This window comes from Nerophis lumbriciformis, linkage group LG26 (assembly GCF_033978685.3).
Source record: "Nerophis lumbriciformis linkage group LG26, RoL_Nlum_v2.1, whole genome shotgun sequence".
In the NCBI taxonomy this organism is placed as follows: domain Eukaryota; kingdom Metazoa; phylum Chordata; class Actinopteri; order Syngnathiformes; family Syngnathidae; genus Nerophis; species Nerophis lumbriciformis.
Genome location: NC_084573.2, coordinates 19,299,916 through 19,318,088, shown reverse-complemented (window position 1 = coordinate 19,318,088; position 18,173 = coordinate 19,299,916). Strand labels below are relative to the sequence as shown.

Below are 18,173 nucleotides of genomic sequence, written 5' to 3'. Positions count from 1 at the left end.
AATGTCTGAATTAAGAGCTACATGAAAAATACACAGCGTTTCAGCAAGTATTATTTGACCTTTTGGTGAGCTGCTTAAAATTTGGCGGTGAACTACTATTATCTCACCTGTTGTACACCCGTGTTATATATGTAACGGCAACTGTTCCATTGGAAAAGTAGAGATGAGGAGGAAAAGGGCAAAGAAAACAAAAAAAAAAAAGTGCAATACAAGGTATTATGAATTCAGTCAATTTAGATAAATGCCTTTATTGTCATTGTAAATAAATACACAACATTTAATTTAAAGCAAAAAGTGACTCCGTAAGTATATGAAATTACTAAATACTAAGAAAATAAATATTATTATTATTATTATTATTATTATTATATTCATTTATTGCCATTGTAAATAAATACAACATTTATTTTAAAGCACAATGTGAAACCCATAAGAAGTATATAAAATCCATAGAACCTAACAAAATAAACATTATTTTTTTATTATTATAATTAAAACGTATTGACGTGTTTTAATACAATTGTAAAGTATTTTACAAGTGTATGGTCTCCCAATGTAAATAAAGTAGCGCAGGGCTGTGCTGTACTTCTCAATGCAGTATCTCGCGAGACTAGTAACAATCACATGATCCACTCTGACCAAACCCGGAAGTCATGTAAATTGTCAATGTAAATAAATACAACGAAAAATTAATTTAGAGCACAATATGAAACCCATAAAAGGTATATTGAATCCATAAATACTAAGAAAATAAACATTATTTTTTATCCTTTATTGTCATTGAAAATAAATGCAAACACATTTAATTTAAAGCACAGCTATAAAAACTGAGAAAAAGAACATTACTATTATTATTATCCATCCATCAATTATTATTATTATTATTATTATTATTATTATTATTATTATAACAAAACGTATTATAAACTGACTTGATGTTTTTAAATAAAGTATTTTACAAGTGTATGGTCTTGGCCTCTCAATGTAAATAAAGTAGCACAGCACTGTGCTGTACTTCGCAATGCAGTATGATGAAATCTCGCGAGACTAGTAACCAATCACATGATCCACTCTGACCAAACCCGGAAGTCATGTAAATTGTCATTGTAAATAAATACAAGGAAACATTAATTTAGAGCACAATATGAAACCCATAAAAGGTATATTAAATTCATAAATACTAAGAAAATAATAATTATTATCCTTTATTTTCATTGTAAAAACAATACAAACACATTTAATTTAAAGCACAGCTAAAAAAATTGAGAAAAAGAACATTACTATTGTTATTATTATCCATCCATTCATCTATTTTCTACCGCTTGTCGTTTTTATTATTATCATCATTATTATTATTATTATTACTCACTCAAGAACACAACATCAACCTCAGCAGGTCGTTACACTATTATAAACTGACTTACTGTTTTTAAATATTAAAGTATTTTACAAGTGTATGGTCTCCCAATGTAAATAAAGTAGCACTTTTGTTTTCTTTGCCCTTTTCCTCCTCATCTCTACTTTTCCAATGGAACAGTTGTCGTTACATATATAACACGGGTGTACAACAGGTGAGATAATAGTAATCCACCGCCAGATTTTAAGTAGCTCACCAAAAGTTCAAATAATACTTGCTGGCATGCTGTGTATTTTTCATATAGTTCTTTAATCCAGACATTATATTTCCATGTATTGACAAACGACCGCAAAAATAGCATGAACACAATGACCACACTATTTGAGCGCCGATCTGCATAGCACAGGACTGTGCGGTACTTGGAATTCAGTTGGCTTGCTGAAGTCTCGCGAGATTAGGAGCAATCACATGATCCCCCTCCTTGCCAAACACGGAAGTCATGGGTTCTCTAGTGGGAACTAATTAAAACAGTCGCACCGAGCTGCCAAGCATGCCTCTTTGTCAACAAAATACACTTTTAGCCTGTTTTTTATTTTGTATTTATGCTGCCGCGTCAAGCGAGGACGCCAACGTCACACCTTCCACCCCGACTGTGGTAAATTATCCCGTTTTTAACCCCGTGCGAGTGGAACCCCCCGCCTCCCTCCTGTTGTCCGCTTTCCCAGGCGAATTGGAGATCAGCGACTACTGCAGCCAGCTGCTCCGCATCTTCGGTCAGCGGTATGTCGCCTATGTCAACTGCCTGGTTCCGTCGGCACGGCCGGTTAAAGTGTGCCAGAACTGTTTCGCCAGCTATGGCAGCCTGGTGACAACCTACACGAACATCTCCTCTGACCAGGTAGCGAAACAACAACTCTATTGTCATGACTCACCAGCCTCGTGCCGTTAACTTCCTCCTTGTGGGGTATTCAAGGACCGTAGTTCATCTCAGTACTCTGTACCCCAAAACCTCAGGGATCAATACTGGCACCAAGATTGTTTAATCTTTATATAAACGACATTTGTAAAGTTACAAAGGACCTAAAGTTAGTTTTATTTGCAAAGGACACAACTGCTTTCTGTTCAGGAGAGAACACACAGAAGCTAATACAAATAATAACAGAAGAAATTAACAAATTAAAAAGATGGTTCGACAAAAAAACGACTATCCTTGAATCTCAATAAGACTAAAATAATATGGAAGTAGAATTGTCTCACATCAACATTCATCCATCCATTTGCTACAGCTTGTCCCTTTTGGGGTCGCGGGGGGGGGGGGGGGGGGGGTGCTGGAGCCTATCTCAGCTGCATTCAGGCGGAAGGCGGTGTACACCTTGGACAAGTCGCCACCTCATCACAGGGCCAACACAGATAGATAGACAACATTCACACTCACATTCACACACTAGGGCCAATTTTTAGTGTTGCCAATCAACCTATCCCCAGGTGCATGTCTTTGGAGGTGGGAGGTAGCCGGAGTACCCGGAGGGAACCCACGCAGTCACGGGGAGAACATGCAAACTCCACACAGAAAGATCCCGAGCCTGGGATTGAACTCAGGACCTTCGTATTGTGAGACACATGCACTAACCCCTGTATCACCGTGCTGCCCTCCTTGAATCTCAATAAGACTAAAATAATATGGAAGTATAATTGTCTCACATCAACTTATATATATCAATATGATATTAATACATATGTATATATTAATAAATATACAAATACGATTTTCAAATAAATAAATAATTTGTATAAATAAACGCATATTTGTAAATATATTTTGAGATTTGAAAATATATACAAATAAAATTTATAAATACAAAAATGTGACATACAAATAAATCAAGATTGTGTATAAATAAACGTGTATTTGTAAATATATTTTTGAGATTTGAATATAAATATGCTTGATTTTGTATTTGTATTGAATTTGCATATGTAGATCACTTTTTTGCTTTTGTGTCGATGAGACATTCCTCCCACAAACCAGATGCACAAATAAATGTGACCTACACACTCCCCTGAACAACCAGCAGAGGGCACTGCAGCCTGATAAGAGATCAGTATCTACATCGGGACAAGGTCATTAAACAGCATTGATACAATAAAATAAGCAGCTAGCACGGTCTTTCAGATTAACTGGATAAATTAGCATTAGCTAATACAACGCTAACGTTAGCTAGCTTAGGCCCATTGTGTGTTCTCTCTGTAAAGACGTGGATTGTTTTTGTGCAGAGAACTCTGGGCATTTTGCATATAATGCATATGATGCTCTGTGACCCAGACCGCTCTGGCTGCAGTGCCCTCTGCTGGTTATTCAGGGGACGGTGTAGGTCACATTTATTTGTGCATCTGGTTTGTGGGAGGAATGTCTCATCAACAAAAAAGCAATACACATATGCAAATTCAATACAAACACAAAATTAAGCATATTTATATTCAAATCTCAAAAATATATTTACAGATACGCGTTTATTTATACAAATGATTTATTTATTTGTATATCACATTTGTATTTGTATTTGTATTGTTATTAATATATGCATATGTATTAATATCATATTGATATATGTATATGTAAGTTGATGTGAGACAATTCTACTTCCATAAAATAATGCCATTTGGTAACAGTAGAAAAGAGCAACATACACTATTACAAATAGACGAAGTAGATACTGAAAGGGTAAAATAAACTAGATTTTTGGGAGTATTAGATCATACTTGCCAACCCTCACGGATTTTCCGGGAGACTCCCGAAATTCAGCGCCTCTCCCGAAAACCTCCCGGGACAAATTTTCTCCCGAAATTCAGGCGGACCTGAGTGACGTGTTGACAGCCTGTTCTCACGTCCGCTTTCTCACAATATAAACAGCTAATGATCGAGGGCGAGTTCTTGGTTTCTTATGTGTGTTTATTGTTAGGCAGTTTCATTAACGTCCTCCCAGCGCGGTAACAACACACAACAACAGCAGTCAAGTTTTCGTCCCCCGTAAAGCAGTTCGTCTGCCGTAAACAGCAATGTTGTGACACTTTTAAACAGGACAATACTGCCATCTACTGTACATGCATATGTGACCCACCCATAATGTGTCACATTTTTGTGTTGATTTATTTATTTTATTTTGTGGTTTGAATTCGTTTTTGGAGCTGTAATTACACATTTATCAGTATTCACATTGGTCAGTAGGGGTCAGTAGGGCGTTTCTTCCCAATTGAATGCTATCACCTGCAGACCGGAAGTGTCTTGTCATTCTGATGAGCGCGACCAGTCTGTGAACAATTGAAACGTCCTGTGTGCTTTTTCCTCCTGTATAGCAGGTTAGTTTTGGTGAATCAACTCACTGAATAATATCCATGTGATCTTTATAAGTTTAAGTACACATTCTGATGGTGGAGCCTAACTCTAAAGTGTTTGTGAGTTGTAGTTTGTATTTGTGAATGAATCCAGTGCACAGCTGCAGTAATCAATACAAAAAGGCGACGTGAGTGCGCAATGTTTATATAGGAACTTCTGATCCTAATTCAGACTCCCAAATTAGAGCTCCCGTTTTCTTATTGATTTTATAATGTATATTTGTATAATGTGTGTGTTCTGAAATAGTGACAGAGAATAGAACAAGGATGGACAATTCAACCCTTAACTCAACAATGAGTAGATGAGTGTTGTGTGTGTATATGTGTAAATAAATGCACACTGAAATTCAAGTATTTCTTTTATTTATTTATATATATATATATATATATATATATATATATATATATATATATATGTAATAAAAAAAAAATATATATAGCTAGAATTCACTGAAAGTCAAGTATTTCTTATATATATATATATATCTTAACCACGCCCCCAACCACGCCCCCCGCCCCACCCCCGACCACGCCCCCCCACCCCACCCCCCCACCTCCCGAAATCGGAGGTCTCAAGGTTGGCAAGTATGTATTAGATGATAAAATGAACTGGAAATCTCATATACAAAATTTACAACATAAGGTGGCAAGAAACATTTCAATAATGAATAAAGCAAAATACATCCTGGGCCAAAAATCACTTCATGTTCTCTACTGCTCGCTACTGTTACCATATCTGAGTTATCGTGTAGAAATATGGGGAAATAATAACAAATGTGCGCTTCATTCATTAACCGTGTTACAAAAAAGATCAATTAGACTGATACATAATATTGGATATAGAGAACATACAAACCCTTTATTTATTGAGTCAAACATATTGAAGTCCAATGATTTGGTAAAATTGCAAACAGCTAAAATTATGTACAAAGCAAACTATAACCTGCGACCCAAGAATGTACAACAATTCTTCTCAACTAAAAAGGAGAAATATAACCATAGAGGAAAAACTAATTTAAAACATGTGTACTGTATGCTCGTACATCGGTAAAAACCTTTAGCATATCAGTATGTGGAATTCAATTATGCAATGGATTAAGTAAATCAGTTAAACAATGTACAGATATGACCCAGTTTAAGAGGTTATTCAAATTAATAGGATTTACAAAGTACAAAGAAGAAGAATTATGAGAAACACCTTCAATCTTATCGAAAACGGATATTCTTAATCTCAGTATGTTTATCATGACTGACTTAATTATCTATTACAAGAACGGCTGTATTAATCATTCACTGACGTCATTGTGCTATAAAAAGAAGTCAGTAAATGAATGTATGTATTTGTAAACATCTGAAGTGGGAAATAAGCTTTAATAAGCTTTGCTTCTTCCTACTCCTTTTCGGACACGATGTAAAGAGAAATTATATAAAATTGTGTGATGTATTATGCTGTAAGTGTGTTCATGTTCGAAATAAACTAAACAAAGAAAGAAAAAAAAGAAAGAAAAAAAAAGGCCATGTTTGGGTTGCCCAAATTTAAAAAAGCATGACTAAACTGCATGTTTTGTGCCCAGATGGGTCCTGGCAATGAAAGCTGCAGGGACAGCCTTCTGCGAGGAGACCGTCTTATGCTGGTTTATCTGCTCTTCAACAACCTGAAGGATCTGTGGAGCAAATCAGCCTGCGACCGTAAGGATATTTAAACACCTCATTTTCATCAGGGATAGCCAAAGTATGACCTGGAGGTAGCGCTGGACAATTAATTAGGTATTATTGTTTATTTCGATTATGGCTTCTCACGATTATGAAAATAGGTCAGTATGAATGTGTGTTTGGTGAGCCAAAAGTGGCCCTCAGCATCTAATTTACTAAAGTTTTGCGTGTACTAAGACGTTCAAACTTGATAGCACACTCAAAAATGTGCAAAGTTGATTGTCAGTTAGGTGAGCAGAATAATTTTAATTTTATCATTAACATGCAGATTGGCAAAATACCCACAATACTGGGAGAAGATGCCAATATAGTCTACGCGCAATGTGATTTATAGACAAATGACTGTTTTGCGAGCACTATTTTGCAACTTTGAAAGGTACGTGCAAACTGACAGTTGCGCACCCAGCCGCCTCTGCCGCAAAGACTGAAGAACAGTGTCAACATATTTGCATGGTTTGTTGAAATAAAAAAGACATATCGTCATTTCAGCAACAACATTTTATAATTTCATAGCTGCATGCAGGGTTGAGTTAAAGGGCTGACTAAAACAATTTCAATTGATATTTTGGTGTCTGCTGGCGTTTTTTAATCACGTTCATTTTAGAATATATATTTAAGAATAAGCGGTAGAAAATGGATGGATGGATGGATATTTAAGTCTATGAAAACTCCTTGAAGTATACTTTTTTGGGGCATTTTGAGCTCAGTAAGTGTAGCTCCTCAAGAGTGCATCTGCAGCACATAAAAGTGGGTTTCATTATAGCTGCACCCGACTGCTTCTAAAATGCCCATTTAAAAAGTGGTCCATGTGTGCTGTTAGCAAAACGCCACAGGTAGGAGCATAACATGACTGTGCACTAAAAATAATCTAAAAAAAAAACATGATTAATGGACCACGCAAGGGGCATACAATTTTCGGAGCTTATAACGGTAAAACAGATGAGGAGCGAATGAGTGAAAAAAGAGCATGTCTCCGAGAAGTTTGGGATGTCACCACGGTTGCTATTTTATTTTTGACACAGCGCTAAAGTATGCCTGATCAATTATCACTAAACTCAACAAAATAAGTAAGGCATATAATTTCTGTTTTCACATAACTGCGGACGGAGTCACATTATTGGCCAGTTAAATGGGATACGCTGATAAATGCGAAATAATATTAGGGAAATTGACATAAATGTAAGTGACATTTTGTTATTGTGAAGAGAAAAACATTTGTTTGGGAAAATAGTTTGTCCAATAGCACTCTTTTATCCCCGACACACTCAACCGCCCCGTCCTAAACTAAACAATGTGGAGATGGTCACTTGAAACAGCGACTAAACTTGGAAGCTAAAGCTAGCAAGAACAATCCATGCACTCACAACACATCCTATCTGCTTGTGTTGTTGTGAACGACATCATGGATGTAACATCAATGTACAAGCAAGACAGCAGTAGCAACTTCAGAGGCTCTCTTTTTTTTTTCTTCTTTTTCTTTTTCTTTTTTTAACAGCCTGGAGTGAGTCGCCTCTTTACTTGTCAAGCTGAGAACAACCACACAGCACACTTCTTCCCTTCACAATAATAGTGCGATGCACCATCCGGTCTGACAAAATAAAGGTTTCAAAAAAGTACCTTACACAAGCATAATGTACCTAGAGCACTTATTGATACATTTACCCAATAATTAGGCTTTGACCGAAAATACTGGTCAAAATTGTCCAAAGATGTATTGCACCAATAAATGTGAGTATTTTGGCATTTAAATTAATAAACATTTTATAAAATGTCATTTTACACAAAAAGCACACATTCTATGGTGGAAAAATCTGAATTAAAAGCAATTAAAACGGAAAAACTAAATTATATTGTTTTGTTGTATTGCTATTATTTAAATTGATTGTTATTGCAATTATTATTATTATTATTTTACCTGTTGTGGTTTATTCGTTACCAATTTATAGCCAGGTTTTTGTTGTGGCAAAAGTAAGCATATTGCTGTACCTCTGAAGTTTATATGATCTTACAACCTTTGTGAAGTTTGGTCTCCAGCCCACCTTGTGAAAATCTCCCCAGACTTGTCCCATTCATTTTTCTGTACATTTTTTATTTTGTGTCGTTGCGGTTTTTAAGTTATTCTTAAATACATTTTCTGACTAGTGATGTCATCTGGCCCCCCACCTTGTCAAAATCACCCCAAACTTGTCTCATTCGTTTGTGCCACATTTGTGCTGGTTTGTGTTGCAAACATTTTTTGTTAGTTTTTATGTTAACATTTTATGATTCATAACCAGACCCATTAAATGTTCCATCCATCCATCCATTTTCTACCGCTTATTCCCTTCGGGGTCGCTGGAGCCTATCTCAGCTACAATCGGGCGGAAGGTGGAGTACACCCTGGACAAGTCTGTCACAATTCAATTAGATGTGGAACAGAGGAACCCAAGGATGCAGATGGATTTGTGAGTAAATAGTTCTTTACTTAACAAAAGAAGCGATCACAACAATGATCCAAAAATAGAATATAACAAAAAGCGACGGTGTGAAAAAAGAGAACACAAAAAAAGCACCGTGACAAAAAGAACAAAAGATAATATACAAACTAACTAAACTTTGGGTCGAAGTTGCAAGACGTGCAAACTATCAACGTACATACCAAGCTGGATGGCACTGGAAATAGCCAAGATGGAACGTAGCAAAAATACAAGGAGCATAGGAGTCTTCATACGATCAGAGTCAAGAAGTGGAATAGCCGAGTGCCATCCAGCTGGCCAGGTGCTGCTTAAGTAGTGCTGGTGAGATTAGACACAGCTGTGCACGTCTTGCAGCTCCGCCCACAGGAAGACACAGGAACTCTGAGGAAGACAAAAAGTAAGAGCCAGGTCTGCTGCACCAAGGGAAAACTGAGCATACAAACCAGAAGGTGGCAGCAGGCAGTGACAATATTCCCCCCCTAATCAACGGACGCCACCTGGCGGACCTCCTGGTTTACCGGGAAATCTATGATAAAAATCAGAAATTAGGGATTTATCAATTATAAGGGAACGTGAAATCCAGGAGCGATCCTCTGGGGGGTAGCCCTCCCAGTCAATCAGAAACTGCATACCCCTGCCTCGCCTCCTAGCGTCCAGAATGGTGTTGACAGTGAAGGCTGGATGACCCTCCACCTGCTGAGGAGCAGGGGGAGACACGGATGGAGGACAAAGGTCGCTCGACTCGACGGGCTTTAGGGGGGAAACATGGTAAACAGGATATGACTTGAAGGACTTGGGTACCTTGAGTCGAGCTGTGACGGGAGTTATCATCCGCTCCACCTCATATGGTCCGATGAATTTAGGTGCCAGTTTCTTCGACTCTCCTGGTAGTGTAATGTCTTTTGATGATAGCCAAACCCTCTGGCCAGGTTTGTAGTCGGGAGATGGTCTGCGATGGCGATTAGCCATGGTCTGGTTCCGTTTGGCTGTCCGCGACAAGGCAGCACGGGTATCACGCCACACATGGTGCACATGGCGCAGGAAGGCAGTCACGGAGGGAACAGTGGACTCGATCTCTTGAGAGGAGAAGATAGGAGGTTGGAAGCCATGCACCACATGGAAAGGGGACAAGCCGGTAGATGAACAGATTAGGGTGTTACGGGCATACTCCACCCATGGGAGATAGGTAGACCACAATGATGGATGCTGGTGACACACGCATCTCAGGGCCGCCCCTAGGTCCTGATTGGCTCTTTCCGATTGTCCATTCGATTGTGGGTGGTACCCTGATGACAAACTGACAGTGGCTCCTAACAAGTTGCAGAAAGCTTTCCATGTAGCGGATGAAAATTGAGGACCTCTGTCTGACACCACATCCATGGGGATCCCATGAAGTCGAACCACATGGTTTACCAGAAGCTTGGCGGTCTCCAGGGAGGAGGGAAGTCTACGGAGGGGGATAAAATGCGTGAATTTAGAAAATCTGTCGACTATGGTGAGGATGACAGAAAACCCCCTGGAGATGGGTAGACCTGTGACAAAGTCCAGAGCAATGTGCGACCATGGGCGAGAGGGGATTGGAAGGGGCTGCAGCAACCCCGCAGGAGCTTGATGGGAAGCTTTGCTTCTGGCGCAGACGGGGCATGCAGCCACAAACTTCTTAGTATCAGTGTGAACGGTAGGCCACCAGAACCGCGGAGTGAGCAGGAACTCAGTGCGTCTGGCACCTGGGTGGCAAGCAATCTTGGAAGTGTGAGCCCACGACAAGACCTCTGGACGGAGGGTTCTCGGTACAAAAAGGCGACCAGGATGACATCCAGCAGGGGATGGGGAGTCCTTGATAGCCTCCGACACCCGTCTCTCCACCTCCCACTGTACTGCGCCCAGAATCCGGGACTGAGGAAGGATAGTCTCTGGGGGAGTGTCTTCTGTAGGAGGAGAGAACATCCTCGACAAGGCGTCAGGTTTACCATTGAGTGAGCCCGGGCGAAAAGTGATACAAAAGTCAAACCTTGTAAGGAACAGGGACCGCCGAGCCTGGCGGGGATTGAGGCGTTGGGCAGAGCGGAGGTAGGCTAGGTTACGATGATCAGTATATATGATAAAGGGGTGTTTGGCACCCTCAAGCCAGTGCCTCCATTCTTGAAGGGCGAGGACCACTGCAAGAAGCTCTCGGTTCCCGATGTCATAGTTCTTCTCTGCAGGCGAAAGGCGTTTGGAGAAGAAGGCGCAGGGGTGCAGCTTCTGATCAGAACTGGAGTGCTGGGACAAAACAGCCCCTACCCCAGTGTCAGATGCGTCCACCTCAACAAAAAATGGGAGATCAGGATTAGCATGAACTAACACAGGAGCTGAGGTAAAGAGGCATTTAAGGCGTCGAAAAGCCTGGTCAGCCTCCGAAGACCACACGAAAAGAACCTTGGAGGACGTTAATTTATTTAAAGGTTGGGCTACTTTGCTGAAATCTCTAATAAAACGTCGGTAAAAATGAGCAAACCCCAGAAACCTTTGCAGCAGCTTCCTGGAGGACGGCGTAGGCCAGTCTACAACCGCTTGGATCTTAGCTGGGTCTGGCTTAACCTGCCCCCTCTCCATAATCAACCCCAAAAACGACACTGTGGGAGAATGAAAGGTGCACTTTTGGGGTTTGACAAATAATCGGTTCTCCAAAAGTCTCTGCAAAACCAAACGGACATGCTGATGATGTAAATCAATGGAGCGTGAAAAAATAAGTATATCATCCAAGTAGACTACCACGAAACGGCCTATCATGTCACGGAGGACATCATTAATTAAACACTGGAACACCCCGGGAGCATTAGTGAGGCCGAACGGCATGACGCAATACTCAAAGTGGCCAAGAGGAGTGTTAAAAGCAGTCTGCCATTCATCACCTTCACGGATACGCACGAGGTGATACGCATTGCGTAGATCCAATTTAGTAAATACTACTGCCCCATGCAAAGGAGCAAACGAAAACTCCAGTAGTGGAAGAGGGTATTTATTTTTAATTGTAATTTTGTTCAGAGCTCGGTAGTCAATACAGGGTCGTAACCCACCATCCTTCTTTTTGACAAAGAAAAACCCCGCCGCCACAGGAGCGGAAGAGGGACGAATGTGTCCGGCGGTGAGAGAAGAGGAGATGTATTCCTCCATAGCCTACTGTTCGGGACGCAAAATATTATACAGCCGCAAAGAAGGTAGTGGCGACCCTGGAAGAAGGTCAATGGCACAGTCATACGGGCGGTGGGGGGGGGGTAGCGTCGTAGCCCGGTCTTTACAAAAAACCTCACTAAAGGAATGATATTCCTCAGGAATCAGCGCGAGATCAGGGGGCTGAAGAGTAGGAAGAGTGACAAGGTTAGCCGGAGACGAAGCGGAGCGCAAACAGTGGCTATGACAAAAAATACTCCAATTGGTAATTTTACAAGTGGTCCAATCTATGCTTGGACTGTGACGTCGCAACCATGGAAGTCCAAGAACTAAGGGCGCCGAACGAGAAGGCATTATAAACAATTTAACCTCCTCACAGTGATTACCAGAAATAAGGAGGGATGTGGCATTTGCTGATGAGTAATATTAGCCAGGTGATGCCCGTCAAGTGAGCTACCATTCTTAATACGATCAATACCCACAGTAGGAATCTTTAGAGATTCCACAAGACCACTGTCAATAATGTTTTCATCAGCCCCTGAGTCAATAAGTGCCTTAATAGGACAAGAACCCCCCACCCATGACAGAGTACCTTCGACTTGAAGTCTTCCCACGAGTGAGGAAGCAGACGTCACCACAGGAGCAGGCGGCGAAGTTGGTAATCTTCCCTGCGGAAGGTCTCGGGTGGACGCGGAACGGCCCCCAGTAGGCCGCGCAGGACAGCGAACAACGACGTGGTCCGCAGCTCCGCAGTACAGGCACAGCCGCAATCTCAGCCGACGACTCCTCTCTGCAGAGGACAGGCGACTGCCATCCAGCTGCATAGGATGGACCCCTCTAGCCCCTCCTCCGGGGCACTGCAGTCAGAAGGCGGAAGCGACGAAACCTGAGGCTTGGATGTTGATCGTGTGGACCAGGTAGATGACTGCCATCTGGTGGACGAAGGATCCACCCCCTTCTGGGCGTGTCGCTCTCGTAGGCGGTTGTCCAATCGGATGGCGAGTGTGATGAGCTCCTCGAGGGTCTGGGTCTCGTCGCGGGCAGGATCTGGGAGCTAAGGCTAGCCAGGAATATTCCCCGCAAAGCTCTCTCCCCCCAGCCACTCTCCGCCCCCAGGATTCGGAAGGAGATTGAGTGGTCCGCGACAGAGGAGGACCCCTGGCGTGTAGCGAGGAGGCGGCTGCCTGCCTCTTGTTCCCTCACGGGGTGATCAAAGACGCTGCGCAACTCAGCGGAAAATAGGGGTAAGCTGGAACGAAGTCCGGGTTTACTCTCACACACCTCCATAGCCCAGCTAGCTGCTCTTCCAGCCAGTAAACTTAGTATATATGCCACACGGGCAGAGTCTGTTGTGTATGTGTGAGGCTGCTGTGCAAAAACTAAAGAGCATTGATATAAAAAAAAGTCTGCATTGTCCAAAGTCCCCCTCATACCTGGGCGGATGTGGTATGCTGGGCTCCCGGGTAGGAAAACCCGATGTCGAGGGCATGGGGTAAGAAGAAGCTGCAGGTTGAGCAGCCTCAGAGTCTGGGAGCGGGTGAGGGACAAACAGGCGTGTATGCATCTCCTGCACAAGTGTGGTCAGCTTTAACAAAGCTTGTTCGTGATCACTTATTCGCTGGCCATGAGCCCTGAGGGCCAGCTGAATCTGATTCTCATCTGGGGGTTCCATAATCGACTCGGCTATTCTGTCACAATTCAATTAGATGTGGAACAGAGGAACCCAAGGATGCAGATGGATTTGTGAGTAAATAGTTCTTTACTTAACAAAAGAAGCGATCACAACAATGATCCAAAAATAGAATATAACAAAAAGCGACAGTGCGAAAAAAGAGAACACAAAAAGAGCACCGTGACAAAAAGAACCAAAGCTAATATACAAACTAACTAAACTTTGGGTCGAAGTTGCAAGACGTGCAAACTATCAACGTACATACCAAGCTGGATGGCACTGGAAATAGCCAAGATGGAACGTAGCAAAAATACAAGGAGCATAGGAGTCTTCATACGATCAGAGTCAAGAAGTGGAATAGCCGAGTGCCATCCAGCTGGCCAGGTGCTGCTTAAGTAGTGCTGGTGAGATTAAAGCTAGCAAGAACAATCCATGCACTCACAACACATCCTATCTGCTTGTGTTGTTGTGAACGACATCATGGATGTAACATCAATGTACAAGCAAGACAGCAGTAGCAACTTCAGAGGCTCTCTTTTTTTTTTCTTCTTTTTCTTTTTCTTTTTTTAACAGCCTGGAGTGAGTCGCCTCTTTACTTGTCAAGCTGAGAACAACCACACAGCACACTTCTTCCCTTCACAATAATAGTGCGATGCACCATCCGGTCTGACAAAATAAAGGTTTCAAAAAAGTACCTTACACAAGCATAATGTACCTAGAGCACTTATTGATACATTTACCCAATAATTAGGCTTTGACCGAAAATACTGGTCAAAATTGTCCAAAGATGTATTGCACCAATAAATGTGAGTATTTTGGCATTTAAATTAATAAACATTTTATAAAATGTCATTTTACACAAAAAGCACACATTCTATGGTGGAAAAATCTGAATTAAAAGCAATTAAAACGGAAAAACTAAATTATATTGTTTTGTTGTATTGCTATTATTTAAATTGATTGTTATTGCAATTATTATTATTATTATTTTACCTGTTGTGGTTTATTCGTTACCAATTTATAGCCAGGTTTTTGTTGTGGCAAAAGTAAGCATATTGCTGTACCTCTGAAGTTTATATGATCTTACAACCTTTGTGAAGTTTGGTCTCCAGCCCACCTTGTGAAAATCTCCCCAGACTTGTCCCATTCATTTTTCTGTACATTTTTTATTTTGTGTCGTTGCGGTTTTTAAGTTATTCTTAAATACATTTTCTGACTAGTGATGTCATCTGGCCCCCCACCTTGTCAAAATCACCCCAAACTTGTCTCATTCGTTTGTGCCACATTTGTGCTGGTTTGTGTTGCAAACATTTTTTGTTAGTTTTTATGTTAACATTTTATGATTCATAACCAGACCCATTAAATGTTCCATCCATCCATCCATTTTCTACCGCTTATTCCCTTCGGGGTCGCTGGAGCCTATCTCAGCTACAATCGGGCGGAAGGTGGAGTACACCCTGGACAAGTCTGTCACAATTCAATTAGATGTGGAACAGAGGAACCCAAGGATGCAGATGGATTTGTGAGTAAATAGTTCTTTACTTAACAAAAGAAGCGATCACAACAATGATCCAAAAATAGAATATAACAAAAAGCGACGGTGTGAAAAAAGAGAACACAAAAAAAGCACCGTGACAAAAAGAACAAAAGATAATATACAAACTAACTAAACTTTGGGTCGAAGTTGCAAGACGTGCAAACTATCAACGTACATACCAAGCTGGATGGCACTGGAAATAGCCAAGATGGAACGTAGCAAAAATACAAGGAGCATAGGAGTCTTCATACGATCAGAGTCAAGAAGTGGAATAGCCGAGTGCCATCCAGCTGGCCAGGTGCTGCTTAAGTAGTGCTGGTGAGATTAGACACAGCTGTGCACGTCTTGCAGCTCCGCCCACAGGAAGACACAGGAACTCTGAGGAAGACAAAAAGTAAGAGCCAGGTCTGCTGCACCAAGGGAAAACTGAGCATACAAACCACAAGGTGGCAGCAGGCGGTGACAAAGTCGCCACCTCATCGCAGGGCCAACACAGATAGACAGACAACATTCACACTCACATTCACACACTAGGGCCAATTTTAGTGTTGCCAATCAACCTATCCCCAGGTGCATGTCTTTGGAGGTGGGAGGAAGCCGGAGTACCCGTAGGGAACCCACGCAGTCACGGGGAGAACATGCAAACTCCACACAGAAAGATCCCGAGGCCGGGATTGAACTCACGACTACTCAGGACCTTCGTATTGTGAGGCAGACGCACTAACCCCTCTCCCACCATGCTGCCCCCATTAAATGTTAATAATAAAAACATTTAAAAAATTAAAACATAAAAACTATAATAGACAAAAACATTTTGTGCTGCAACCATTTTTTGTCTAAATGTTGTACTTTTTATTTTAGTAATGTTTTATGATTTATAACTCGCACAAATGTAACACAAATGACAGACAAGTTGGGGATGTTTTGGCATGGTTAGGGGGCTGGTTATGAATAATAACATGTTTATAACATAAAAACGGTAAAACAATAACAAAAGCCATGATAGTTAGACAAAAAGAATTGCAGCATAAATGTATTACAAACAAATTGGACACATTTGGGGAGGTTTTTACAAGTGGTGTGCCGTTTATGAATAATAAAATGTTAATGACATAAAAACTATAATAGTTAGACAAAAAAATTCAGCACAAACGAATGGAGCACATTTGGGGTGATTTTGACAAGGTGGGGTCTGGTTATGAATAATAACAGGTTAATAATTTAAAAACTGTAAGAGACAAAAAAAAAATGCAGCACAAACATATGGGACAATTTTGGGGAGATTTGGACAAGGTGGGTTGGGGTGTGGGGGCTGGATGACATCACTAGTCAGAAAATGTATGTTTAAATAACTTAAAAACCTCAACGACCGGAACTAAAACATTTAACAGTACAAATGTAGCAAAAACAATTGGGGAGAATTTGCGGGGACCAACGATCTTACTGGCTTATTTTGCCCCAAAATGTGGTTAATTACGGGTTTTGCATTTAGCATTCTTGGTTGCGCGGGGGATATAACAAGAAACGGTATAATGATAAACTTCACACGGTTCATATTACCGTTTTAAATGAAAAATGATCTTAAAACAATAATTGATAACACTGATAAACTCACGGACCGATAACAGTTCTCATTTACTGGAGAAGCAAGCAAGTGCTACTTAGTTTAAAGCAGTTGTTTGCAACATTTTCACAGATGCCAACTTTCCATTGTGATTTAGACACACTGTATATCCCGTGCTCTCACAGCTTCTCCTACGTAATAACGTAATTACGTACCTACGTTACACATGCACGCGCATTAGCTTTAGGTGTTGTTAGCTAATAATAGCAATTTGAATAGCTAGTGCTAGCTGTCTTTAAATGTATATTCTATCATAGTAACAACATGACTGTAAATTGTTCGTTGCTTCTTTTGGACAGTTTTTGTATGTGTTGACGAGACCGGGTGAGTGACTGCCGTAAACACCAATCATTTTATTCGTGCAAGTAAAACAAATGATTGCATAAACTGTGGAATTGGGAAAAATATAGCGAACTGTCAAACAAATGTGTTCTGCTAAACCACTAATGGTTACATACGCTAGCCAGTGAAGTGCTTGTTATATTTTTTTGCATTGAAACATTTTACTGTAAGGAAGTTGCAAACGGCACCTTGAAGTGCTATTATGAAAACAAAATACATTAAAGTCTTTCTCCGTTAAAGAAAACGACATACCCCAATCTTAACTTGTATTAAAACATTTTTGTCTGAGCAACTAAGATATTGAATTGTGCACATTGAACCTACAGGGTCGAAACAATATGTCAACAGGAAGCGAATTTGTGTGACGTCCCATGAACGGACGTGACGCACCCAACCCCACTAAAACTTTTACAGATTAAAACAGAAGAAGATAAACATATTTAAACACTTGAATACATAAATACATTTGGCTTTTAAGTAGTTTAAACAATATTATATACAACATATTTCTTCTGCCAAGAAAGTATATTGTGTGGCAATACATTTATTGTATTTAATTTTTAAAATAAAAAATTTTGAGCACATTCAACAATACTGTGATAATAATGATAACCGTGATAATTTGATGACAATAACTGATATGACATTATCATATTGTTACATCGCTAATACCACTCTTATGACCCTTACTGAAAACTACTTCTGTATGCAAGATGATGCTACTTCTGAGTACTCACTCAAACTGGTGTTTATTTCCTGCAGGCTGTATAATGGATGGATTCCAGAGCCTAACCAATGACATGCTATACTTCATGTCCACCCTCAACCAAACACTCAGCTGTTTTGAGATTTACCAACTGGTATGTTACAAAGGGTTTGCATCCCTTTCGCAGATTGATAATTGGGGGCTGAGAGTGTGGACCTTT

The 18,173-nt window shown here is 40.6% G+C and overlaps 1 protein-coding gene across 1 annotated transcript in view; it reads left to right on the top strand.

The window, feature by feature from the left end:
* The first annotated feature begins 1,796 nt into the window (after positions 1-1,796).
* ostm1 (osteoclastogenesis associated transmembrane protein 1) overlaps positions 1,797-18,173 on the top strand; it is a 33,456-nt gene continuing 17,079 nt past the window's right edge. Inside the window, exons 1-3 of the mRNA XM_061987265.2 lie at positions 1,797-2,255; positions 6,325-6,439; positions 18,010-18,107. Of these exons, the coding sequence (XP_061843249.1) occupies positions 1,908-2,255; positions 6,325-6,439; positions 18,010-18,107 (561 nt within the window). The 5' untranslated portion in view covers positions 1,797-1,907. The remainder of the gene's footprint in view (positions 2,256-6,324; positions 6,440-18,009; positions 18,108-18,173) is intronic.